Source organism: Prunus persica, chromosome G5 (assembly GCF_000346465.2).
Source record: "Prunus persica cultivar Lovell chromosome G5, Prunus_persica_NCBIv2, whole genome shotgun sequence".
NCBI lineage: Eukaryota > Viridiplantae > Streptophyta > Magnoliopsida > Rosales > Rosaceae > Prunus > Prunus persica.
The window spans coordinates 4,148,376-4,175,616 of record NC_034013.1 but is presented as its reverse complement, the minus strand read 5'-3'; the positions used below and the strand labels follow the sequence as shown (position 1 = coordinate 4,175,616).

Below are 27,241 nucleotides of genomic sequence, written 5' to 3'. Positions count from 1 at the left end.
TAAATCGACCGTCATCTTTTGAATGTAAAACTATGACAATGATTCACCGTCGTCTATTAATTGTAAAGACGACGCTTTTACTCCAAACCTTCGACCGTCATCTATTAGATGTAAAGACGACAGTTTGTCTAATAGAACAGTAGTTTATTATATCCAAAGACATCGGTTTATAATAAAAGCATTGTTAATATCAGTAAAGTACTACTACAAAAAACAAAATAGACGACAGTGATCCATCGTCGTTGTGATGATTTAAAAATCATCATTAAATCAACCACCATCTTTTAGAGTATTAAACTACAATGGCTTTTCACCGTTGTTTTTTATTTGTAAAGATAACAGTTTTTAGTAAAACCGTTGTTGTTCTGATGTAAAGATGACAGTCTTTTGTTAAAAACTGTTATTGTGTATGTGTAAAGCTGAAATTTATGGGTAAAGACGATAGTTTTCATTTAAAAGACAACGATATTTTGTTAAAACCGTCATCATTTATGGGTAAAGACGTTGGTATTGTGTTAAAAAGTGTCGTTGATTGTATATAAAGACAACGGTATTGTGTTAAAAATGGTTAGTGATTATATGTGCTGACGGCGATTTTTTTTATAAAACCATCGTTTATTATCTTTAAATCTGTCGTCTATTAAGTTCTCAAGCTGTTATATTTTAGTTTTTTGTTTCCTATGATTTTATACAACGATTTTAACTAGAAAACCAATTATAATGCTTTATTAACGAATATATACACTCAAAAATTATTTCTTTCATAAAACTTGAAGATTCAATAGTTATTACATAGTCAACCAATACGTACTTCCTACCTATAATTAGAAATAATGGAGCTCACTAATTCTACTAATTTGATCTTATCTACTTTCTTTTTTCCTTTTTCTCCCTTTTCTTTCTTTCTTCCTCTTCTTTCCTTTCTCTTTCTTCTTCCTTCTCAGGCCACTTTTTTAGTTTTTTTTCTTTCTTCCTCCTCTCCTCTCTTTTCAAGGGCGCCCCTAGGTGATTTAAGGCTTAGGGCCAAAGTTTAAGAATGTGCCCTTTATAAACAAATAAATAAATATAATTACAATTTTTTATCAAATAATAAATGTTATTAAAATTATAAGAGTTTACAACCGATAATATAGAACACTTTGGGCCTCATTAAAACCTTGTTTAAGGATAACCCAATGGGAACAAAACCTCAAACGAAGGAAAAGGAGTACCCGACTGAAAACATCAAATTAACTTGCATGTCCCTATGCTTCACCTTCATATGCACCTACAAGATAAAAATAGAAATGAAATCCTAATCACAAAAGATCATTTAAAATGTCTTCTTGTTACAATTTTAAAAGCAAAATCATCAATTATACTATCATATTAAATGTTTTCCAACATATCTCTTTCAATGCATAATATAGCTAGTCCATTTAGCCTATCTTGAGCCATGGTGGTCCGCAAATAAGATTTTAATAATTTTAATTTAGAAAAACTTCTTTCAGCATATGCCACAGTCACAGGTATAGTCAGTAATATCCTATAAGCAACCAGTACATTTGGAAACATATCCACACTCTTCACAAATTCTAGAATTTTAATGGATGTCCATGGTTTATTTGTTTCAATTGCTTCACTTGGTAACATCACTTGCAACACCTTTAATTCTGACTCTAAATCTCTTGCATCAATATCAGTATCATTGTCATTTTTTAAAGCATTTTTAAGATTCACACAAGAGCTTTTCAATTCATTTTCATCCAAAGAAGTCAATTTTGCAGCATCAAATAAGAACCCAAAAATAGATTCAAAGATATACAATTGTTCAAACCTACTTTTTAATTAACGTACTTTCCAATATCCACTATGACAAGAAAGTAATCAGTTCTAAAGGATTCTTCAGATGATTGTTGCTCCCTTTCATTATTGGAAATCTCAACAAAATGTCTCTTTCTACAAGTTTGACATTTTTTAAGAAATGCAGGCTCAATTTCCATATCTAATGCAATTACTTTAGCATCAATCATGGTAGAAGTAAACCCATTTATCCTATAGTTTTCAAAAAATGAAACAAGCCTTTCTAATTGTCTTACAGCAACATCAAGAAGCATGTCTTCAGATTGTAATTTTTTACTAACTAAGTTAATCTTGTGCAAAATGTCATACCAAATAACCAAGCTTAATATAAACTCGAAACTTGAGAAAGTTCTCCTGATGCTAAACTTTCAGCATTCCTACTCAATTTAGCATCTTCACTAATTTCAGCTAATTTAAATAAAGCTTCTCTGATTTTAAAAGCTTGAGATTTTATTACTTTAACACTTTCTATGTGACTTTCCCAGCGTGTAGTTGACAATGATTTCAAAGTTACACTATCAATATAATCAAGTAGCACATTCCACCTGAACTCAGGGTCAACAATGGATGTTGACGACAATGAGTCTGGGTCAGAGGAGATAGTTTCCACAGTGGCGCTCCTTAGTTCATTGAAGAAAGAGATAATGAATTTTCATATCTTCAGAAAATCAAATGGGCACTTATTATATGGATAAAGGCTTCACCCTCCTCAATGCTTGAAGTTCAATGGACATCTATCTCACATGATTTAACTATTTGCCTTATAATTCAAATTATGCTGCGGTTATAAAAGAACTTGGATGTGTTTTGATTAGGCCTGGGCACAATCCAGTTTGGCCCTGTTTTCACCCAAATATGAAATCGAAACTAGCATTGTTCATCCAATTCGATTCAATCTGGTTCTCATGAAAAATTAATAACTAAACCTAACCAATCAGGACTGGTTTTGATTCGATTTGGTTTCGATTTTCCCAGTTTGGACAGGCTATTAAGCCCAACTCTCTCTTTTTTGTTAGTCAACGAAGCATCCTCTCCCATGAACATCAAAAACCCTAAAAAGAAAAAAATCTAATTCAAATTTACAACAACAAAAAAGATACAATGAAGAACCCAAATTTTGACCAAACTTTAATCAAGTCTGTAACAACAAAAAACACATGAGTTTGATCTACAAGATATAACATCAGATGTTATAGATCTAACCCTAGATCTACATGCTTGTTTAGATGTGCAATGGTGGCGGCGGTGTGACGGTGGTGGTGGTGTGAAAGTCTCAGTGCAACATTGAGAAAGTCATTGAAATAAAAGAGGAAAAAGAAAGGAAAAAAGAAAGAGAAAGAAAAGATAGAAGGATGAGGAATAAGAGGGGAGAAATAGAGAAGTAATAAAATAAAGAAAAAAAGGAGGGAAAGAAAAAGGAAGAATGGACGGAAATGAGGGGAAAAAAAAAGGAGGAAGAAAAGAAAAGAGGGAGAGATAAGAAAAAGGGACAGAGATGAGAAACTTTTATATGTTTCGTGTACACCGCGTGGCTGGTGTACCATCCAATACACATAGGACATGTAGAATTATTCTCCAACTTATTGCATTGTTTTTTATGACATGTGGTTGGTTGCATTGGAAATATTTTACATGTCTTTCTTTTATTGAATGATACACTAATCACGTGGTGTACCCAGAACACCCAAATATTACTCGATGGGGAAAGAATGGAGAAAAAACAAATGGGAGAAGAAGAAAAGAAAGAAAGTGGGGACGGGGAAGGAGGAAAAGGAAAATAGAAGTTGGACTTTTTGTTTTGGTCAATAAAATAGAAGTTGGGGTTGGGGGATAAGGTTTGGCATTTGGGAATTAGTTTTGGGCCTGCTGTATTTCGGATTTTGGGTTAATTAATTGGACTAGGAAGGTTGCTGGATTGAATATTTAGGAAAAATAATAATAATAAAAATTACAGAGCTGTTTCGGTTCAGCTCAGTTCAATTTTTGTTTTTTTCAAGAATTGAAATTCAAACCAAACCAGTTCAGTCTGAGTTTTTGTCAACTCAATTTTTTCCAACCCAATTTTCTAATTTGAATGCCCACCCTAATTTTCATCTTTTTAATTTGAATTCTGCTGCTGTTCGAAAACAACCACCAGCCCACCACTTTTATCCAAGGCACGCTTGCAAAGGGGTAAAGGAGCTTTGGTTATGAAGCCTATGAAAAAGATGGGGTTTGTCGATGTGGGACAAAAGCCATTGCATTTGCTTTCGAACTCCAACACGCACTTGAGCCTCAAAGTTAGATGATGGACACCATGTCTTTTTTCCTTTTCTTGTTGATGGAAAATAACAAAACACAAAGCTATAGGCAAAAGCCCCTACGGCAGGAGAAAAAATTATATGAGACGAGGATAGCATTATTTTGTCATTTTCAACCAATCAAATTATACCATATAAAAAAATTATCACGCATATCATAATATTACTAACCTAAAAATAATAAAACAATGTTATTCCCATTATAACCGAGTTTTTCTCCTAAGGCAGCCACCAAGAGAGTTTCTGGTTTCCAAGCCTGCTACGCTTTATCAGGAAGCTGGACACCATGTCAATTTGGCCATCAATGAGCATATCCAATTCTTCGCCACGTGATGCAACAAACTGCAGATGATTTGTGACGTTCCCTCAATAGGTCAACCAAAAAAGGAGGGAATGCATAACGGCTTTGCGTAGAAGACTTCTACAGAGGGAGCAGAAACACATTGCTCATCTCCCTTATCATCATCCTTCATCAAAGCCACCCTTCCTTAACAACTCCAAAGCTCTTTTACTTGCCATTTATTTCTTCTTTTTTATTATTTATTATTTTGGTCTATATTAAAAACTATAATGGATGGCAGAATCCAGTCTCACAATTCATCCATGCCTCTAGTGTCCAGGTTGGATCATTTGGATTTCATTGTAAGTTTAATCAATTTCTCTGCACTCATTATTATTTAAAATTTTCTATATTTTATTAGCAATATCATGGAAATTATTATCCTTTGCTACTCACCCTTTTAATTAATTATTTTGTTATTTTATTTTTTATTTTTGGAATATTTGGGGTGTGACCTAAAGATGAAGTATCTGGAAAGAAAACAAAAGTTTGCAAAATTGGGTAGCAATGGTTCGAGTGGTGCAAAATTGAAGGGGCAATGCCTGCCAATGGATTTGGCATTGAAGGAGACTTACTTCAAAGGCTCACTCTTGGATCGAGTGGCAGCTCTTGAACATAGGCTTTTTCAGGTGAATTTTTGTTGTTTAATTTGAATTTATGAGGTGAATTATGGTTAATTCCATCTCAATGTTATATAATTGCTTGTTTGCTGGAGTTTAATTATCAAATTGCAGCTTACTACTTCTAGAATCTAGAGGAAGTAGCAATGTGATTTTTTTATTTTTTTTTGGAATATAGAGAATTTTACCCGAAAAATTATAACGATACAACCAAGACATCTACAAACCAACTATAAATTGTGTTTATACGAAGGCAATAATATACACGTAATAGACCTAGTTATGATAGGGAAGCTAATATGGTAGCTGATGCTCTGGTCAATTTATTTGGTCACAAGTCTGAGAATCATCATATTTGGTTTTGTAACTCTCCTTCCTCTGTTTTTTGTAAAAATTATGTATGATATTCAGAATTTCGGGCTTCTTCAAGAAGCCTCTATGTAATTTTATTTTAGTTTTAAGAAAAAAAAAAATTGTGTCAATGTGTCTAACCTCTGTGATTATGAAACTAGACAACTATCATCATTTGGAACAAAGGAGTGACCTAACAAAACAAAACAAAAAAAAAAAAGGATTTGATGGCCAAAAAGAAAACAAAAATGGGTTTCTCTTTTCAGTGGATGCAGTTCTATATCAATAAAGAACACAATTAATTTCCTGCTTTTATTTTCCTTCAACCTGTGGTGCTTCAGTTGTGCTTAGAGATGGATTCAAGCAGCAGCTCATCATGCACTTCTACACAAGCATCAGGGAATACCTATTGGAGCCATGGATCCAAGGGGGAATCATCTTGCTCATTCCCAACTTTCACCTCCAATCCCTATCAAGGTCACAATAAAAGAATATCCCAAGTCCATGCCACCAGGCTTGAAATTGAGGTAATTAATTTATATCTCAATCAGTTACATATATATAAACTTATCATAATAATGCTGGGGATCAACATCACATTGAGAAATTTTTTATCTCTGCATTCGATGTCCTAAACTTGATTTCTCCCTCCCCAAATATCGCATATAAAAAAATAATAATAAACTACAGCAGGGCAGTATCATACTAAAAGCATATGCTCTCTTCAGAAAGTTTTGCCTTATGTCATCTAACTTGTTCTTGCTTCAAACTCCTTTTGTTGAATGGAGTTTGTGAATTTCCAAACTTTATTTTATTTTATTTTGCTTTTTTTGTTTCTTCTTTTAGCAGTTTACTAAGCTGATATAATATATATATATATATATATGTATGTGTGTGTTTGCGCGCGCGCGCGCTTGGCTTATTGTGGATGCTGACAATTTTATATCATGCATAAAGCCTGTGCATATCCATGTCTTTTGTGCAATGGTTCATGAATGAACTTTCCTTTTTGTCACATCAAAATATTCTCTTTAAAAACACTTTCACTTTTGTTTCAGGTGATCATCTCAATCTTACACATATTCTACTTCCCAACTGACTTCTTTTCAGTTCCATTCAAAGCACAACATAGACTTATTCAGTGCCCATGGGACCTTGGAATAATGTCTGGTTATTTTCTTCTGTGCAGGAACAACCTGATGGAGAGCACCCAGACCAGAAGCCTCCAACTACTTGTTCTGCTCAAACCCAACTTATTAAGAAGAAGAAGAAGAACCAGACCAGCAAAGATGAAAATCCTTGCCCAAATGGGAAGAAGAAAACCTCTTCCAATTGGCCATACTTGAAATTATTAGGCTGCTAGTCCCACTACTATTTCTTTACCCTATTTTCACCTGTTTTAAATATTTTATTTTTTATAAATATCTTCCTTGGAAACTTATGCTTGTTATCAATAATCAGCTGCTACAAAACAAAAACATTATAAAACTTTGAAATCTTCTAGGCTCCTCTCCAAATAGTTGTATAATCTAATGCATTGGGAAATTCAGGCTTCAATATATTCGAATACGAGAATTTTAAAATGACAATTATTGTCAACACAGCTATTGCAGAATAATTAGCCTCTCGAATGGCTCGACTCATATCTAAGCCATTGAAGCCTATGTACAATGGAGTATTTGGTGGTAATAATGACACCATTAATCCAGGACTAACCAAAAAAAAGAGCCAAAAAAGCCAACATCATGACTTCAAAATGGGACATGGCCTAAACAAATTGCACCAATCAAATATCTTCTTTGCAATCCCTTACATGGTTTAGAGCAAAAGGAATAAACAAGAACCACAAAACCAAAAGTGGGGGAAATTAAATATATGAGGGCGCAAGAAGTCGTGGGTTGCTACCAAAGACTTGGATTCTTCATGTCGATAAGAAAGTCATTTGCCTCTTGTCTTGTTTTGGCGAATATATGAATAGTTTGTCCTAGGATTTGTTCAAATACATTTATTTATTTTGTAGACGTTAGTTAGGTCAGTTGATCATGATAATGAATCCGTCTTCTTCTATTTAAGTTCAAATTTCCCTCTAAGTAAATTAAACTATCGCTTATATAAATATGCATGCATATATAAAAATATTCGAATTTGAATGTAAAGAAAAGGATTTATTGTCATTATCAACTAATCTAATTTATATCTGCTTAAAATATATTTATACTAGAGGAACTAGAAGGGGATGGGTTTGCTTAGCTGGATTAGCTGGGAAAGTGAGATGGACGTTTACTTTCCCAAAGAGGGAACCACGCAAGCTCCAACACTACCTAAGAGTATTAAATTCTCCGAAGACAAAGGAAAGAACATGTCAAGTTCAGCTGACCTGAACAAAAAACAAAAACCTTATAGCTTCTTTCCTCAGCTTCGACTTGAGTTATGGACTTTTTTCTTCTTCATTTATATTAGAGTTAATCTTACCTCTTTTTGTGTTGAGCTACTAGACTTGTAGAACGAATGAATCATATGTGTCAAAGAATCTGATTTCAGACCAATCAATTATGAATCAAGAACTAGCTTGATGTTGAATTTTTTTTTCTTCACTAAATCTGAAGACCTTGAATCACTGTCAAGGTGGAGATTCAAAGTAATAAGAACTCGAGATTTTATGTGTCTAATAACTAAAGTCTAAAATATTGATAGTATCGAAAATATTGGTATTCTAAAAACATGAAAATTTCGATGGAAATATTGAGATATTATCAATATCGATAAAAATTGAAAAAAAAACCACAGAATTGTAAGAAAAACTTGGAAATTTTTATTGAAACTTTGGAGGATGTTGATTCAGTCAATTATCTATTAGTTTATCACAAAAAATTGGAAGGAAATGCATTGCATGATGGGTAACTGATTTAAGTTGATTATATAGCGAGCTGACAAACACTGTGAGTATAGAAAATATGTAGTAATTAATGAAAGAAGATTAAACACACCATAATCATTTATATATAATGATTTACTACAATATTTTATACTTTATACATTGCATGGTAAGATACAAGAGTGACTTTGTACCACACAGAGTTCTAATGAAGTTCAAAATTTTCACTATCTTCCTCATTTCTATGTGTAGAGCAAGTATATTGTGAAATGTAGTCATCAAATGATAAACCCCAAAAATAGTTTTGCATGTAATTGTTCAAAACAATATAAATATACATATTTTAGCATATTATCACAAAAACACAAGCAACATGGTGGTTAAGGTGTTGGATGAGTGAAATTACAAGGGTTTGAATCCCCTTTGTGTGTGTGTGTGTGTGTGTGTTTTTTTTTTTCTCCATTTCATAAATATTTTCGATATTATAGCCATATTTTGACAAAATATTGCTGAAGTGTGAGCGAAATTATTGACATCGATATTTCTGATATTTATACGCTATGTGTATGAATACGTTTTGTCGATATTATCGATATTTTTGACTATGCTAATAACCAACTAATGAGAAAGAAGAATAATGAAATAACTCTCTGTGGGTGCCATAGAAAAACTCAACATAAGGAGTGGAGGAAGAAGCATCATGTCCCTCATCTCCCTCATCTTTTCTTTCCTTTTTCTATTTGGGTTAGTAAATAAGTGCACTAGGCATTTTGAATCAGATGCTCATATCATTTTGGGCTATATCTTCAATCAAAACATTTTCTTAAAACTTGCTCTCTAACAATGCTCATTTTCTTTGAATTTAGCTCTACTTCGTATTTAACGGAGTTTACTAGAAATCACTCAATTGCTCTTTGTCATGGTTGTTGTTTTGGCATATTTGTTCGCTCTTATGCGCAATTAGATTGCTGGAAGGCCCCACATCTATCACATGTTTTCTCATTTATAGACTATATGAGGTGGTTGATGGGACCACTACGCCGCTTCTTTAGGTGGTGGCAGTAGTGTTCATTTGAGCTTCTCTATTGCTTATGGTTTCGGTTATGTTGGGTTTCATAGACTTTTTTTTTTTTTTTTTTTGGGATTATGCTTAATGTGGTGATGTGGGCTATAATAGTTGTTAGTGCAACTTCATTAAGCATTGGAAGAATCACAAAGCATAAAAAAGATGTGTTGATTCTGCCACTACCAAAACCGAAGATTATCCACTGCGTGACAATCCTCATTGTTCCAGTTTGTTCAAGAATGAAGCCTTGATGGCTCTTGACCAAACCACTTCTGCAAATCTGATGACTCAAGGAGATCTGAAGACTCAATCATCCCGTTCAATGACAAGTACTCGCAACACTTGGATGAAACTCATCAGATAGATTGAATCAAAGTGATATCCAAGTAAATAATAAACCATAGAGCGTTTAACTGACACACTTAATAAATTAATACAAATTTATTTTGTGCACGTATTCTTGTTTGATTGTTTTTGAAAAATTGAGTTTACACAACCATTTGAAAAGGCAGCGTCGAACACTAAATTTGATTTCCCAATTAACTCACTCTTTTTTCCTTTTTACATGTCTTGATCTTTTAAGTCACTCTCATTCTTTGGAGAAAAGTCACTTTTTGTCCCTATATCTTACCAAATCTTCCATTTTGGTCCCTGTAATTTAAACTATAACACCCATCTAGTTTGATGTCCAATTCCATGACGTTGTAAGCACTCATGTATTTTTGTCTACTTGTGCCATCTACCTTCGTGCTCCTCAAAAGTTTTGATTTTTTCAATCAATTTATATAAGATTCAGAGTGAGGACAAGTATAGAGTGCAAAAATTTCGATTCAGAGGTTGAAGAAGTGGCTCATCCAGTTGTAGTTGTGGCAGACAAAAAATACCCCTCCACTTGAAGGGCACACGTTTACTTAATCATGAAATTAAACGTGTCTTCAAATTGCAATATGTATCAAACTAGAGGTTAAAGTGTCAAAATTGAATTCATAGATTAAAAACTCGGGGAAACTACAAGGATAAAGAGTGACTGTATTTCCCTTTTTTTGAAACCTATATAAACTAACTTATACAATGCCCATAATGTACGATTCATTATACTTCCACTCTACTTGTTGTGAAAGGAAAGCATTAATGAATTTCCATTAGTATCTTCTAGGGGTTCAAATATTTAAACAAACTGACCCAACCCCTGCTCTATATAACCCTTGTACAATAATTACTCTGACCTGTCACTTTATTATATATAATAATTTGCGGCAGCATTGTCTTTTCTTTCTTCTTTGGGTAAATCCATATCTGAATCTTGTCGTATTATGTATAGTTTTTATATTATTTTTATTATTTTTTTCTTTATGAAATTATTTTACAGAAAAAAAATTAAGACGTGCAATTAGCTCGGCTTGCAGAGCTTAGCCAGGTAGAACTGTCAAGCAACCAAGAAGAACCCATCTGTCCGCATCAACAAGTTGACACCTTTCCCATACACCTTTTTAAAAACCCTTTTTTTTAAAAAAAAATTCCCAAATCAACCCCTTCAATTTAATAAACAAATACATTTACCATTTCACCCCTGCCATCCTACAAAATCCGTATCCCAAATAAACCAAAGTGCATCCCCTCATCAGCTCTTTCTTTTCTCTCTCGGAGACTCGTAATGGAGAAAGGCGAGGGCTCAGCGGCCGAGCAAGACGCGGAGGAGACCACCCAGCACCACCTCAGGATTCCCGCCGGGTTGACTCAGGACGAGTTCGACGACTTGAAGCGGATCGTGGCCGAGTTCCACAAGTACCCGGTGGGTCCCGGAAAATGCTCTTCCCTACTCGCGCAGCGCGTGTACGCTCCGCCCGACAAGGTGTGGTCGGTGGTGCGCCGCTTCGACAAGCCCCAGACCTACAAGCACTTCATCCGGAGCTGTACGGTCAAGGAGGGGTTTAAAATGACCGTCGGGTGCACGAGGGACGTCAATGTCATCTCCGGGCTACCGGCGGCCACCAGCACGGAGCGGCTCGACTTTCTCGATGACGACCGCCACGTCACCGGTTTCAGTATTACCGGCGGCGAGCACCGGCTCAAGAATTACCGGTCGGTGACGACCGTGCATGGGTTCGAGCGCGACGGGAGGATCTGGACTGTCGTTTTGGAATCGTACGTTGTCGATGTGCCCGAGGGGAATTCCGAGGAGGACACGCGTCTCTTCGCGGATACAGTTGTCAAGTTGAATCTCCAGAAGCTGGCGTCGGTCACCGAAGGGCTGGCGGGTGACGGTGACGCTAAACCGCAGGTGATGTGAGAAAAAAATTCACACCGATTTTTAAAAGAAGAAAAGAAAAGAAAAAAAAAAAAATCTTTTTCTGGGGCTTTGTTTTGGGTTTTTTTAATTTCTGAATTTTGTAAGTACGCCGCCTCTGTTCCTTATCTCTCTGTTTTTTAAATTTGGAATCACCAAAATGTCCTTGGTTTTAATGGATTGACCGGGATGCCATGCATGAGTAAGTTGAAATTGTGAGGAGAAGGTAAGGGCATTTCAGTCAATGCATTTGTACAGAAATGTCAAAGCTGAGGGACAGTGATGTCATGTCTTCTTTCTTTCTTTCTTGCTGCCAAATTCCAATGTGAATATTTTGATTTGGGCATTTGGGTTTGCAACTCAAGTGTGCTTTTCAATTTATTTCCTCTCTCTCTCTCTCTCTCTCTCTCTCTCTCTCCATATCTCTTTGATATTGTAATCTCTGCATTTTGTTGAGTGCAAGTTTAGAAGTTAGGACCAACCAAAGGGCAAGGAGCAAAGAAAGGGCAAGGGATGAGTGGGTCATATCCTAGTGCCTAATTTAATCCCACCCTATAAATGAGAATTAAAGAAAATGGAATCTCTGCTTTTGACTTTATGTAAGAATCTAATCGCGATTAATGGGGCTTTTTGTCCTTCGACTTCTCATCACAAATCACAATGCACCATCGTACTTTGTTCCAATTGAATGTGTTAATATGTTTTAAGAATAAACATAATAATTGTTGATGAGAAAACACGGAGTACAAAGAACTATAGATAAATTTTCTCCAATGACTAAATGCAATAACAAGTTGAATCGATTTACAAAGTGACTAAAATTCTCGATTCATTAATCTGTATCGATTTTGAAAAGTATTGAACATGAACAAAGAAGTGTTACTATCACTCCACATCCTCTCGAGGCAAATTCGAAGAGACTCATAGCACCATATCGGCTAAACTCATAGTGTCATACTGGTTAAATTTGAATTCAAAGGTTTCTTTTCTTAGGGTTTTTTGTTCCCCCAAGATATGTATTTAATCTTTGTACAAATAGTTGATGCATTTTATTTTAGGGACACCCTTATAGGGTTTGTTCTACATTGTATTCTAATGATCTAAATCGTCTAATTTTTTGAAGTATTCTTTTGAATATCATCTTTGCAAAAACAAAACAAAGATCACTCAATTCAAAACTATTTGACCACTCAATTAAATAGTTATCATTTTTATTTTTTTTATATGAAACATTGTATTAATTAATTTTGTCATTCACAAGTAGATGTCTTAGTGGTTTCCAATGTATCTAATTTTTACAATGAATTAAATAGGAGACATGAAGGAAAGTAGGAACCGATTGGAGGACAACAAAGGGAAAACACTGAGTGGAATGGAATGACAGAGATTTGGGGGAACAATAAAGATAGGAGGCATGAAGCCCCAATAGAAAGGCAAGAAGCCCCACCAAAGAGGCAAGAAGCCTTGAAGCATGAAGCCTCAAAAACGAGCAGGAAAGCTCGAGCATGAACCGTGAAAGAAAATCAAAAACCAGGGAAGAGAGATGGGGGGAGGGGTAGAGACCTCCTCTCCCACAAGGAGGAGATGCAGCGTTGGATTTGGAGAGCCCAAGTTTTGATAGATCGCGGCGCTCTCGTCCTATCTGTTGAGATTTTATTTTTATTTATTTATTGTGAATCACATAAGATGTACCTCAAATGAGATTGGTTGGGGAATTCCACAAGGTGACTGTCTATATAATTTGTAGTTCTTAGCAATTTATCAGATTCAATGTATCTATATCAACCCCCATGATAGCACAGTAAATTTATCAAAATGTAACTAAATAGTAATTAATTATTTCTACTTTTACCAAACAAAAAAGAAAGAGAGAGTACAGCAGCAGCAGGAGGTGAAAGGTTCATTGTACTGGTCATTGTTGATGGCAAAAGTATTCATTGATGAGAGCTAGCAATTTGCATGTTGGCAGTTGAAAGCATTACTTACTTCGCTGACCATTGGACTCCAGTCATTGTCACTTGTGATTGAGTTTGAGAAATACAATTCTTTTCTTTTTTATTTTTTATTTCAAATATAATGATGATAATAATAATAATAATAATGATACATGCGAAGAAAAAGAAACCCATTTCTTTTTCTTTTTCTCTTTTTTATTTCAAACAGTAAAGAAAAATGGAATTGAAATTCTATTTTAACCTCACTCTAAAATCTCTAAAATTTGCCATTTTATTTCCTTTTCATTAAAACAAACCCCTTTGAAATTCTCAAATGTATATGTATTGTTTTTTGAAAAAAAGATTTGATTGATAGACGTATACATAGAGCGGCACAATGCAGTAGAGCCCCACGATAACAGCGCCCTCTTTAAAATCTTCCTAGGAAACCTTCTTAAGTAGAGAGTGAGGTTAGATAGGATTTTTCCACACAGAGAGAGCAGTAGGGTCCAGATAATGGAAGATTAACAATACTGTTGAAAGGAGAGGTCCATTTATAGTAGGACCTTTTCCCCTTTTCAGCTTAAGTTCGAAAAAGGGCATTCAACTATTGGGAGTAACATAAGTCTAGGCCCCCCCCCCCCTCCCTTTTTTCTTTTTTTTCTTTTCGGTTTTTAATAAATAAGAACAAAAATACACGAACGAACCTGTTCTAACATTAGAAAGAAACGACTACCCAGAAATCAGCTGCTAGTAGACAACACTTGTACATTTTGAGATCATAACGCTCACACTGACTCCGGACATGAAAACTGTACAAATCTGAACACAAAATCATGAAAACCCATACGTTTATTGTGAGAGTCAATGATGTATCGTGTAATTTGGTATCTTGGTTGGTGGTGGTGGTGGGGTGCGTGCCCTTGCAGATTATGCAGACCCTTTCACACTGAACTTCATCAAATTAAAAATAAATTTAAGAAAAGGAGATTGAGATTATTACTGGCAATTTATAGACAGAGTCAACGGTCCCCATGTCAGGCTGAGGCATGGGACTGGAACGTATCCGAATTGATGGATATGTTAGGTGAATCGTACAATACTATATACACTATGATGATGCTACCAGGGAAAAAAATACATTATGGTATATGATGTGATGAGGACCAACGAAACAGCAACGGCCATGTGGCTGAATTATTGTTGTTATTATGTTAGTCTAAATTGTTGAGCTGGTAGTGGATTAGTTAAGTTGACTAGGGTAGATATGTTTTCTACTCAGAACTTAAGTTCGAATTCCCTTTCTGTAATTTAGATTAGATTAAAATATAATATCGTTCGTATAAAAAAAAATTGATATCCAATACACCAAGATATTATCTTAAATAAATAACAATAAACTAGATAATGGCAGTATTGATCCAATTAATATCCAATAAATATTCTCAAGTATCCAGTTAATATTAATATTCTCATGTATTGATTAGATATAAGCTCATAAGTCTCCAATTGCACAAAGTTATTATCTTAGATAAATACATGAGAATATTAACAAGTATAAAATCATCCAAGTAATGATATTTGACAACATTTCTTCATTTTTTATTTTTATAATTTAAAATAAAGGGAGAGAGATGATGAATGAATTTATGATAGGAAATAATAAAGATTGTGTATAGAAAATAACAAACCATTAGGCAATCAGTTTCAGTTTTTATTTTTTTTGAACTATTTTATGTATTCTTTTTCTCACTTTAGCGTGTTGAGAAGACATGGGCAAGGGAGTATTGAACAATTATTGTTATATTTTCTATGCTAAAGCAATACCCAGGGATGGACAAATTAGTAAGAAATGCATATATCTGCTATATTTAGCTTCTCCTCCAATCCCCCTTTTTCCCATGAGTAAGAAAAAACCTTGCCAACAGGGTTTGGCTCGGTGGAAAGAGGCTTAACTTGTAGACTAGTGGTGAGAAAATCCCTATGACATCTTGACAGCGTGTGAAAAAACTTTATTCCCCCAATATTGCTTGTATAAAAATAAAAATAAATAATTTTTTTTTTATATTTAAAAAAAGCTTGAATTTCCTATAACCCAAGTTAAATTTAGTCCAAAACCACCTAGTCTCAAATCTGCTCTTTCCTCAAAGAGCAAAGCCTAAAGGTTAAAAACAAGACAATCTGTAGCTCAAGCAATTAAAAGTATTTGCCTATGAATATGAGGTTCTGTGTTCTATTCATCCTCCCGTAATATTGTTTGCACCAAAAACAAAAACAAAACAAAAAAACAAAAAAACAAGACAATCTATAGCTCAAGCGATTAAATCTCACATCTTACCCTTAACCCTAAGGAGATATGGCTTTTGGGTCATGATCAGGTCACCGATAAGCCACAAATGCCAGGGCATCCTTTCCTATGCCATCCCTCATCTTCATTATGTAATAGGATCATAAGTACAAATCCAACAAATGCTTGATAGGGCATAGCAAGGAAAATGGCTGTGCCCTATGCTTGATGGGGCATAGCCAGTTTCCTTTCTACAAGAATTCATTCATATTTCATCTTCTACTATCTAGAACAATCTTCATACGGATGTCCTATGTAAAATAAAAGTATCAAAGGTTACACCCCGGGCCCTAAATCATTTAATCAGCCTAGATCGATTCTAAGTGCAGCAACTCATCTTTCCCTTCTAAACAATACTATAACCATTCTGACTTGATCTGCTCTATAAATTTCCTCAATGGGCAAAACCCTAAAGGTTAGGAACGTCAAGCAGTATAGAAACAGGATGTGAGGATTGATAGTCAATCTCATATCTCTAACCCACATCTCACCCTTGGTTTTGATCATGCTAATAAGACACAATTGCTAGAAAGGTCCTCCTTTTACTATAACATACTCAATTCTAATAATTACAAGAACTCTATGCACAATTCAAAAAATGCGCGGTCATGTTGTTCTTACCATAACTAAAGGTGTAAATAAGGTCCACCACTAAAAACTTCGTCTGATCACCCAACAGCCAGATCATAAGAAATAGGGAACACAGGCACCCAATCTTGCAATGAAAAATAGCTGAAACCCTATCCTATCCACATCCAAGTGTAAAAGCGAAAGAAAAATGGAGCAAGAGTTGAAAGACATTGAATGGCTGCAAATACAGTAGCACCACTAAGTTGGAATGTACATAAAAATACTTCCCTGCCCCCAACGCCACTTGTGAGGAGAAGAGTCATTTTTACCAGTAAGTACAATAATAATGCTAGGAAGTCTAATGCTTAAACAAAAGGAAAAATGCTAAGATGAAGATAGTTGAAGAGAAGAATGCTGGTAGATGTTAAATGCATTCCCTCAACATACATGAATCTCATAAGAATTACATTATATTTCTTCTTTCTCGTACTATTTCTTTCATAAAAGGAAATTAGCAAGTCACATGCGTCAGAAATTCATTATCTAGGTAAATAATCTTAGCATTATATATAGAAATCTGGGTTGTAGTTTCTCAATTTCATTTTCTTTCACAAACATGAGAAACTAGAATTACTTCATCCCAACACATCATTACAATGTTTAAATTTAAAGCAGAAAAACAACGAACTAGTAGCATTATTCAAATTATGAGTTGGTCAAACAAGAAATTCTTCATTGAACAAATCTAGGTACAACAAAACTATAATCATTAATACGAAAATTCATTTCGCATGCCAGCTAACTTAAGAAGAATTAACATCATCAAACTACAGTTTAATTCAAATATCACAAAATTACAAGAACTCTTCCACTATAGACCTTCCACTAAAGACCCTACATATTAATTTTCAAGTGTCCTACCTCCTTTCATGTTATAGCTCCATCTTTCCAGTCTTCCAAATTACAGCTCCTGTCCAATCTTCCCATTGCATTGTTGATCTTCACTATATTGCCTAAATTAAACTTGTTGAAAACAAAATTAAATAAAAAAGATAGCAGCTGATACAGGAGTCCAGAATAAAAAAAGATGTAGAGTGAGTATCAACGAAAGAAAGATAAAAAAATGAGAGATGAACACTAGAGGTGGCCCAAAGGGCCACTTACACTACCAGTATACAACACTGTTTTCACAAATGAAGAAGTAGATGAGAGAGTCCACATAAAGACAGACCTCAGGAGAAAGCATGGAACTGACATACATAACAATGGTTTGACAACTATTGTTCCCTCCATCTTGGACTTGAAATGGGGAAAAACCCCGAAGGAGATAATGGAAACAAATAACCCGGAGAGGGTGGAGGTTGAGGCCCTGGACCTAATATCCCTGATTGGGCCATGGGTGAAAACTGAAAATTGGGGGTCAGTGGTGGAGGAAACTGCATCCCAGGTGAAAGCAATGGATAAGGTGACCTTGGGGACAACAGGTTCATGAAACCTGTTGGGGATGGCAATAAGAACTGTGAAGTTGGTGAGGGTAAGAGGGCAGGACCATTCACTGGTGGGTGTGGTAGATTAGGCGCAGGTGGTACAGGACCATTCATTCTGGGGGGCGGGTGAGCAGGCATGGATGGGTTAGGAAGTAAACCAGTCGATGGTGCCTGAGACTGACTTTGACCTGGACCTTGTGGTTGTGGCTGAGCTTGGTTACCCCTTGGAGTTGGATCCAGCATCGAACTTTGAAGGTACCTCATATATGCTGAGATAGGAGACTCAGCTGTATTTGCCCACATTGAGTCTCCATGTGGAAATGGCGGCATCGGTGTAGGTGATGGTTGTCCAAACTGAGTCCTCATGAAGTTATTATTGTATGGAACCAGCGGTGGAGCTGAAGGATGAGGAGCCGGAGGCGGTATTACTGGTCTATTATTGATAGGTGTTAATGGAGGAGGCCGAATTCTCTGCAACCGCATACTTTGGGGTTTTGGCGGATTCTGAGGAGGTCTAGGCAAAGGTTCTTGTGATGGCGAACCAGTAAGCTGCTGAACAATGTTGCGGAAATCATTCTTGCTTATGTTGTATACCTGAGGCTGAGGCTGTTGCCTAGCGGCATTATTAGCAAAATTGGGTTGGTGCAATGGACTCTTCCTTATATTTTTCCCAATTTTGTTCACACCCAAATGATCATTATGCCTGTTTGCGGAGTTATCCATTTTGAGGAAAACACAAACAAACTCACACCACCAACCAATTAACTTTCGCCAATGTCCCACAAAGTCAAGCCATTCGCATTAGCTTCAAAACAATTGCCCAGAACTTCAAAAGAAGGCTCGAGTACAACTTTCCAACTCCTTGAATCTCAAATACAACTTCACCAAACGAAATATATGTACTTCTGCTAAATACCCACAAAGTCAAACCATTCCAAAGCTTCAAAGGATACCCAAAAACTCACAAACCAAGCTCAAAACAACCCCAGTTTTGTTCAGTGATAAGTATTGAAGGCAACAATCTTAGAAAATGCAACCAATTCAAACAAATCGAAAAGCACAAAAGCTGCCCTCACAGTCCAACACAAAAGCCGCAGATACAATTAGCTTCAGAAACCAGCAAAAGTTCCAAGCTCAGACAGATTCCTGTAATACCAAAACCACAAATCATAAATCTCCCTGTATTAACCCCAAAAAAAAACCCCAAAAAAACAATTCAAGCAAACAGAACAAATATCTTACTATAATTGAACCACAAGCATTCCACAAAGATAACCCAATTTCAGAAACTCCAAAACCCACCTACAAATTTTGGGTAAAGAAGAAAACCCACCTAAAAAATTCTTCAAATGGTTCACAAGACAAAGAGTAAACGCAAAGAAACATAGAAAAGTAAGAAGAGAGGGAATAGAAAATTACGCCTTGACTTGAGGAAGTGATACGGCAAAGAAGAGTCAACCTGGATCTTTTTTCCTCTTGAGCTTTCTATCAGCAGAAAAAGAAACAAGATAAACAAGGAGAAAGGTGGTGCGGGAAGAAGCCCTAGCAATTTAGTAAATTAGCAATTTGCAGAATGAGTTGAGCAAGTGGGTCAAATATGGAAGGAAAGGAATGAATGAATGAGAGAAATTTATTAGATGGAAAACAAAGAAAATAAAAGAAAGAAAGGGCGTGTTTGGGTGAGGACGCATTGGGGTCCAAAAAGCCAAAAGCCAAAAGCCAAAAGCGTGACGACGGGCTTGCGTTGATTATTGTATTCATTTTACATTTTCTACTACAAATGAAAGTCTTTATTTTCCGATTTCAGAAGAGAGAGAGCCAAGTCAAAATTAAACGGAATTGACGCTGATTTGATACTGCTACCTCTCCATTCTGTAGGTCTTGACTGACCTTCCCCTAACTACAAAAATCTATGTGGGTGTCGTAATCATAAGCAGCGGATTTAATACCCAGTTTTCATTTTGTCAAAACAATTTACAGCAATATGCCAATATCGTCCAAGGGAGATGTGAATGAAATAGACAAACCTGTGCTTTACGAACTTATATGTCACGTTGCGTATTCATTTGTCATATGAAAAAATTGATCATTCTAATAGATTAAATAATGTAATTGTATTAACTATTATGATATTATTTACTTTCATCTTTTACATTATCTTTTACTACTACATAAAAACAAAAAGAGAATGCATATATAGGTTAGTCCAGTTGGGTAAGGCAGTGTGCTCACTCGCAATCAAGTTCAAACATGGTTTGCTTATTTATTTGTCTATACGGTATACCCTTGGTGATGCTCTTATTATAAGTCTTTTGTGACTTTATAAAATGAAAACAAAAGGGGTTATTTTCCACCTTGATTAAAATTTTGCTGTGATTTGCAGCTGATAGTTAAGGTACTAAATATCAATGTTAATACAAATATAAGAAAATTAGAAGTGAAATATATATATATATATATATATTTATATAAGGGATAGTCTAAATTATTATAAATTAATTTAATCTATAAAGAAAGGGACTCGAACTTGAGTGAAATTTTTATTTTTATTTTTTGTTCTTTCATTTTTCTTATATTTAGAGACACTCTCTATGCTCAACTATTCTAACCCACATATGCCTAAATGTATTATAAGAAAACGGGGTCGGGCTCGGTTAGTCCAGGCCCTACTCAGTTATAGACTTTTCTAGCCCTAAAGATTGAATGGGCCAAGTCGAATTCGCCATATCTTGAATAGGCTAAGCCCAAACCCTACCCAAGGGTTAAGAATGTTCATGATCATAGATGGAGCCTATATAGCCCTATAAAAAGGGGCACTAATAATAAATTAAATAAAATCACAATTAATTAAATACAACCATAATTAATATTAATTTATTTTTATATGAATATTAAATTAATCATAATTTTCGGCCCAAAAAAAAAAATTTCAAATCATAATTAATTCAGAGTGCTGCTATTTCCACCAAATGTCCTATTTTCCAACCCACCTTATCTTCCCATCCACCATGTAAATTTAAAAAAAATAATATAATCTTATCTTTCCACCCACCATTATTCCAAAAATACTATTTAATTATTAATTCAAACAAATTCTCTTTGCCAATCATTCTCCTAAGCTAATGAAGTTGATTCAGTTCGAATCTCAGCAAGGTTACAAAGCCGAGGAGACCAGCAATAATCCTCATTATGGGCAACGAGGGAAGCATTATCCATTTATAAAAGACCCTCATCCAAGATCAGATTAGGAATGAACATGACTCCAATACGGTTAGAAAATAAGACTTTACATACCATAATTAAATAATCCTCTCATAAAATTAAAATTATCCTAATCAAAAGTGAGTAAGTGATCACTGCATAATTGTTATCATTTTGTACCCTTATAACATATGATTTGGTTATGTTTTTTAGTTAACCTTGTGCCTTTAATCTCTTTTGTCTTTGTCATTCAGTTCATTGAGCTCTAAGTATCATTGGAGGCATTGGATAGAAGAAGATGCAAAATGGTGCAAAAAAGGTGCAAACTTGAAGACTTAGTTAGCAACTTGTTTTGGGCTTAACATCTTCATCCGACCTTGGATTGACCCAAATGACATGTGGTTGGAAAGATGACATTTTGGACTTCAAGTTGGAGGGCTTAAAGTCGTCATTTGCTAAAGCGAAGCCCAAGTTATGAGCCCATGAAATTGTTGGTCATTCTGACCTAAGCATGAGCTAATTGTTGCTTGGTAATTCTGACCTAAGCATGAGGTGTTGCTGATGGTGGGGAAGTTATGTGAAGCAGATTCATTACTTATAATTGGAGTGGAGCTTTCTAGCTGTCAAAAGAAATAAAAGAAGATGAAGTGGGAGCTACAACACTAAGCCTAACGAGAAGAGAAACTAATTTCAAATGCAATTGTGTGTTAGGTCAAGTAGGTGTGGTTGGTGGACTCAATTGTATAATCTGATTTTAGCTAACCCCTAGGCCTAGTGGCAAATCCAGAAATTTTTCTAGAAAGGGGCAAATATTCAAAAGGGTTAAAGCCACTTACATGTAGGTAATAACTTATATCTAAATGTTTTGTTGCCAAAAAAAAAAAAAGTTGTTACTAGCAAGCATGGTTTATTTCAAAAAGGTGTGCTGTCTTATTTTAAAATAAAAAAGTGGTTATTCCTTTTTAAACGTAACCGCACCGTTTCATTAAAAAACAATTGAAAATGCACTGTTTGATTTTACAACACAAAGCCAAAACATATTGTTTCATTGATGAAAAAGAATCACAACAATAATGCAAAGGACACCGTTTGTGTCAAATTATTTGAGAAAAAGGAAGGTCGTCTTCTTCACCTCGTGCACCACCTCTGTTAGACACTTCCTCAATACCTGAAATTTGCAAAACAATGATAATGATAGGTTCAGGCAAAACACCTCCGCCTCTCCCCAAAGTGAGCTTGCACGCGAGCAAACAAGCAGAAACAAAACAGAAGACAATCTCTCGAGCAAAACAAGAACATCTTTCAGGCATTTTCTCAAGCAATTAGTGGGCACCAGAGCAGAGAGGCAAATATGGTACCTTTAAGGCTTTTCCGGGCGAAGGGAGGTGCAGCTGCACCTCCTTGCACCTCTGTGGGTCCGCCACTGCCTGGGTCTATAAATAGAGAGTCCCCAAAGAGTTGAGACTCATTCATTGATAATTCATCATTCTTAAATTCCTTTCATTACATTGTACACAAGAGGGATAGTTGAGAATCTCAAAGGGAGATAAGAGAGAAGGTAGCAGTTGGGAGGCTTTGGCCTCTTGGCAGCCATGTAGATGAAGTTTTCCAATTGGGTTTCCTCCTCTTTTACTGGTTAACATGATTTTATGAATCTTATACTATCAAGGAGCGGTTAACATGTGAATAGGAAGAGGTCTTGGGTGGGCATCCTGCAATTACATCATCTGAATTTTTTTTTTTGCAGACCTTCATTCATTTGTTTCTTTAATTCTAGTTTTCTCTTTGTTTACTACATATTGATCGCATTAATTTGCAAGGGGATGGGTTGATTTGGATTTTTGTATGGGACGCCAGAGTCGGGGTTACTGTGGAGGCGATGGCGTCGGAGTTGCTGTGGCGGCGATGGAAGGAAGAACCCGTTTCTGATTTTTTTTTTTCTGCCCTGAACGTGTTGTTTGATTGAAGTGTTACTATTTCTTTTTGAACTTTTAGTTTTTGGTTAAGTTAAATTAATATCTTATGCAGTAAGAGTAAAATAAAATTTATTTTTAAATATATTTTTGTGAACCTTTAGATCTAATCTGAGGGTGGGTGATCACAAGTTCTTGGACTATAGGGATCCAAGAGAACGGGACTGTAGTTTTCATAACCAAAATAGTATTTTACTGTAAAAGTAAAATAAGAGATGACATATTGATATTTAAACCAATTTTTTCTCAACCCTTACATTAGGTCCAAGGGTAGTACGTTTATTGGAAATAGTACTTTTATTATATTGACAAACCCAACCACCCAATCTATAGTACGTTCCCCTCGTACTTCTACCAATTTGTCATGGCAAGGAGCAAGGCCAAGTAAGGGCGGTTATTGTTCACTTGAATAGTAGATTCTTCTACAATTTTTTTTGTACTTTTTTACCCATTACCATGATAATCCAAGGACAACTACTTTCACATGGGATTAAAATATTTTTTCTTTGCTGATGTCAGTGCCTATCTTGCCTTGGGCCTTGCCGGGCTGGATGTAGGGGCCTTTCTCCTGGGCTGGGCTGTCCGCTGGAACTGCTTTATCGCGCCCTCCATTTATCGCCCATCCCACCCCTTGGAATCTATTCGTCCAAAAAAATCCTTTCCGAATCCAATATCTTCCAGGGGACCAAGAATCAAACGTGGGCTCATTAGCTATAGCACTCTCCCTCATGTGCCCTCGATTGCTCGTCTGCTGTCGGCGGTCAGGAACTGTTCTGTAGCAGCGACGTCTTCTATCAGGTACTGTTCTCTCCTCTGGAAGTGCGTCGTTAAATCTTTTCGTTCCAGATCGATACCGTACCGCCATTGGGTACGCTCGATCCAGATCGAAATTCGTAGGGGGTGAGCGAATTAGGCAACTATGGTTTTTCTTCCTAGAAAATGAAGACATGCATTGATTTGGCCTCTTGAAACCTGCATTTTGATATTCTTCTAACCTGCCGCTTATATTAATTGGACATGATTAACTGCAAATTTTGCAATTGCATAATAATAGGTGCCTATATGTGGTGTGCGACGGCACACTTGCATATAGAATATATTTAATTGCATAATAGTCTCTGGCTATGGCTATTAGTGGCCAGCCTTCTTAAAGCCTCCTGGTATATATATATGCTCCAACCAATTCTTTAGTTAATTGGTAGCTTCATGGGTTGAAATTTTGTTTCTATAATAGTTACAATGTCATTGTTTATTTAAAAACTTTCATCTATTTGTGGCAGGTTGCAACTAATAGCAATATGTTCATGATAATTTTTTTTACTGTTGTACTAGTGTTTTGTGTTCCAGTTATGTCAATTATGGAACCAAATTTCTTAACTGAAGTTTCATTGTTTCAGGAGTTCCGGACTAAAAAATTATACAGAACATACATGAAGGACTGCTTTTGGCCTGAAACGTGTGCAAGAGAGACTGTTGTGGACACTTTGTAGTCGTTTCACGTTCATATCTGCCAACATTGGATTGAAAGCTTAAGAGGCTAAGAATGGAATGGAGCTGCCAACATTGGATTTAAAGGTAATTCAATCCTTGTTTGATGGTAAAGAACCAAGATTTACATCCTTATTTTTTCCCCCTTTTGAGGGGCAACTTTTAGATTCTAATCATATTCCCTGCTTGGCCGATTGATAAATACTCTCTGGTTGTGGCTGATTAATAATTTTCAAAGGTCATGGATTTACCTTTAAGAATTGATGTTTTATTTCCAAATCAGGGGTAGGTGCTCATGATATATAATCTACCAAAAGTATTGAAAGATTCATTGAAGTTTTAACCAGACCACAAATTACTAAGATCTTTATGCGACATTTTATATAAATGAGATTGACAGATTAATGAGATCAAACGGATGACAGCCACGTGCAGAAAGGTCAGAAATGTGCGGGATCCCTTTTGAGAAAGATCTGTGTGTGTGGACAAACATTTAGGCTTGTTTTGCATTTGTGGTTGGCTTGGGTGTAAGAGTCCATATTTTTTTTTTGGACAAACAATTTTGTAGATCGTGCTCCATCCAATAGGAGAAGTACCTGAGGAGAGTCACTTATTGAGATAGTAGAATGTAAAATTTCTACTTTATAACTTCATAGCCATGTAAATGTACAAAAGGTCCTACAGTAGATATTACTGGATTAAAACTAATTGAGTATCAGTCTTTCCCATTCTAAAGCAAAATTGCAGAATTTGATTGTTAGCTCGTGATGTATACTTGAACGCGTGTAATCCTCAATCATACAAAACTGCACATTTATGTCTCATTAAATGTGCTGTGTGAGGAAATTTACTTAGCTGGTACGTCCGACCAAATGAATACCTGATCATGTTTTCTTTATGGGCTTGTGAAGGATGTTGTGCATGTAATGTTTTTTTTGCTAATTTTTGTTTTTGTTAGACCACTTAGAGAGATGCATTGCTGCGTTTATAGATGTAGCAAGTCATGTTCCCTTTGTTCGCCATTCAAGTGGTTGCGTAATTGAAGCGAGCTATCATCTCCTAGTTGTGAGCGAATTTTTAGTGGTAAGAAGTTTACTGTCAAATAGAGAACCATTGTTTGTAGTGTTATTGTTTGCATTCCTCCTTTATTCATGCTTATGCTAGACTTGGTCTGAATGTCAGGCAGGCAAAGATATGAATGCTGCTCAAACACAAGATAGTTTTATAATGAAGCCTATTGATCAAAGAGAGCGCACCAGAAGTCGTAATGATGTTCTGACTCGTCGCCTGAAGAACCGAGAACGACAACGTAGGTATAGGGCCCGGAAGCGCCTTGAAGCAGATATGAAGAAGCCTAGCATCATAAAGCAATCACCTCCACCACAAGTGGAAGTGCAAATGAATGGATTTGTTAGCAATTATGTACCCCGTGTGCACTGTAAACGAGATTGGAAAAAGGATGCAAGGAGGGCTCGTGTTTCTGAGTATCCTGAAGTTACACCTAATGGTTGTGCTGTCCTTACTCCTATGTCAACCAGTGAGAGTCAAACTGTGTTATTATCTGGAACTACGGCAGAGCCACTATTAGATAGTGAAACCCATTCCGAGATATCTGTGAACCAGAATAACTTTGAAATGCATAGACCCAAACTGTGTCGAAGAGATTGGAAAGCCGATGCAAGGAAGAAGAAAAACTAAAGCAGATGGAAGACAACTCCTTAACTGTTCCATTTTGATGGGATGGTAACTTTATGAATATTGGGCAGATGACTCCTAACTATTCTCTTTTGATAGTATGGAGTTGGTATTGTCTGTCTACATTTTCAACTTGTGCTCTTTACTGATGTATAAGGGATGAGGAAATATGCAGATAAGTTCTAAGTTGGTTAAGTATTGGATTGCATATGCGGAAGTCTAACAATGACGGGAAAGGAATCTTGGACACTGATACTGTTGTAGTTAGAAAATCAGGTAAGTGGTCGAACTTGTTGTAATGTATGATTACTGTCCACGAAGTATATAAAGACTGACGCAGGATGTTTCATCTGTAAGGAGTGATGGGTTTTGAATGTGTGCTTTTAAAAAAGCAATGTATTCTGGATTGCAACTGAAATTTGTTTGACATGACTCTTATCTATGCGTGTGTTCATATTGAGTATTTATAGTAAACTTGATGTGAAATTGTAGAATATGGCTTTAAGATGCTTAAATGGAAAAGAGATTTTTAATGTATGCCATCATAGACATCATTTATATGCCATCATTATGATGAGGCAGCAGGAAGAATCATCTTTTGAAGTGCTGTGCAGGTTCATCCTAATGATGGCGTACCTTCGATCTATATGATCTGCTAATATTTTAAAGAACTGTAAATATTTAATAATGTGGTAGCAATTTGTTATGCATATGCTGCACTGGTGGTAAAAATAAAATATCTTGATTATTTTAAAAGTAATGGCCTTTTTACAGCAGTTTTTAAAAGCAGATTTTAGGTTGTTTTTTTAAAGCTGCTTTCAAAAGAAGTAGAGATGAGTCTTAAATAAAAATTTTAAATTCCTAA

General features: G+C 35.7%; 4 protein-coding genes across 9 annotated transcripts; 3 read left to right on the top strand and 1 right to left on the bottom strand.

Moving 5' to 3' along the window:
• On the top strand, positions 4,659 to 6,944 carry LOC18776445. The gene is made up of 3 exons (XM_007208707.2): positions 4,659 to 5,111; positions 5,795 to 5,980; positions 6,643 to 6,944. The coding sequence occupies exons 1-3, from the start codon at positions 4,944 to 4,946 to the stop codon at positions 6,814 to 6,816; spliced, it is 528 nt and encodes a 175-aa protein (XP_007208769.2). The 5' UTR covers positions 4,659 to 4,943; the 3' UTR covers positions 6,817 to 6,944.
• LOC18776247 (abscisic acid receptor PYR1) lies at positions 10,808 to 12,077 on the top strand. Its single transcript, XM_007209533.2, has one exon. It carries the CDS (start codon positions 11,049 to 11,051, stop codon positions 11,682 to 11,684), a length of 636 nt encoding a protein of 211 aa, XP_007209595.1. The 5' UTR covers positions 10,808 to 11,048; the 3' UTR covers positions 11,685 to 12,077.
• On the bottom strand, positions 17,198 to 19,796 carry LOC18776647 (protein HAIKU1). Of its 2 annotated transcripts, XM_020564168.1 has the most exons (3): positions 19,439 to 19,748; positions 19,262 to 19,321; positions 17,198 to 19,165 (listed from the first exon to the last, which is right to left on the bottom strand). In XM_020564168.1, the coding sequence occupies exon 3, from the start codon at positions 18,740 to 18,742 to the stop codon at positions 17,810 to 17,812; it is 933 nt and encodes a 310-aa protein (XP_020419757.1). In that variant the 5' UTR covers positions 18,743 to 19,165; positions 19,262 to 19,321; positions 19,439 to 19,748; the 3' UTR covers positions 17,198 to 17,809. The 2 variants fall into 2 exon arrangements, with proteins under 2 accessions (XP_020419757.1, XP_007209383.1); XM_007209321.2 differs by lacking the exon at positions 19,262 to 19,321 and having other exon boundaries at positions 19,439 to 19,796.
• Positions 23,812 to 26,872, top strand: LOC18777551. 5 transcript variants are annotated; one of them, XM_020564224.1, is made up of 5 exons: positions 23,812 to 23,991; positions 24,591 to 24,768; positions 25,418 to 25,539; positions 25,640 to 25,764; positions 25,864 to 26,872. In XM_020564224.1, exon 5 carries the CDS (start codon positions 25,876 to 25,878, stop codon positions 26,377 to 26,379), a length of 504 nt encoding a protein of 167 aa, XP_020419813.1. In that variant the 5' UTR covers positions 23,812 to 23,991; positions 24,591 to 24,768; positions 25,418 to 25,539; positions 25,640 to 25,764; positions 25,864 to 25,875; the 3' UTR covers positions 26,380 to 26,872. The 5 variants fall into 5 exon arrangements, with proteins under 5 accessions (XP_020419813.1, XP_020419814.1, XP_020419815.1 ...); XM_020564225.1 differs by lacking the exon at positions 25,418 to 25,539 and having other exon boundaries at positions 25,673 to 25,764; XM_020564226.1 differs by lacking the exon at positions 25,418 to 25,539 and having other exon boundaries at positions 25,649 to 25,764.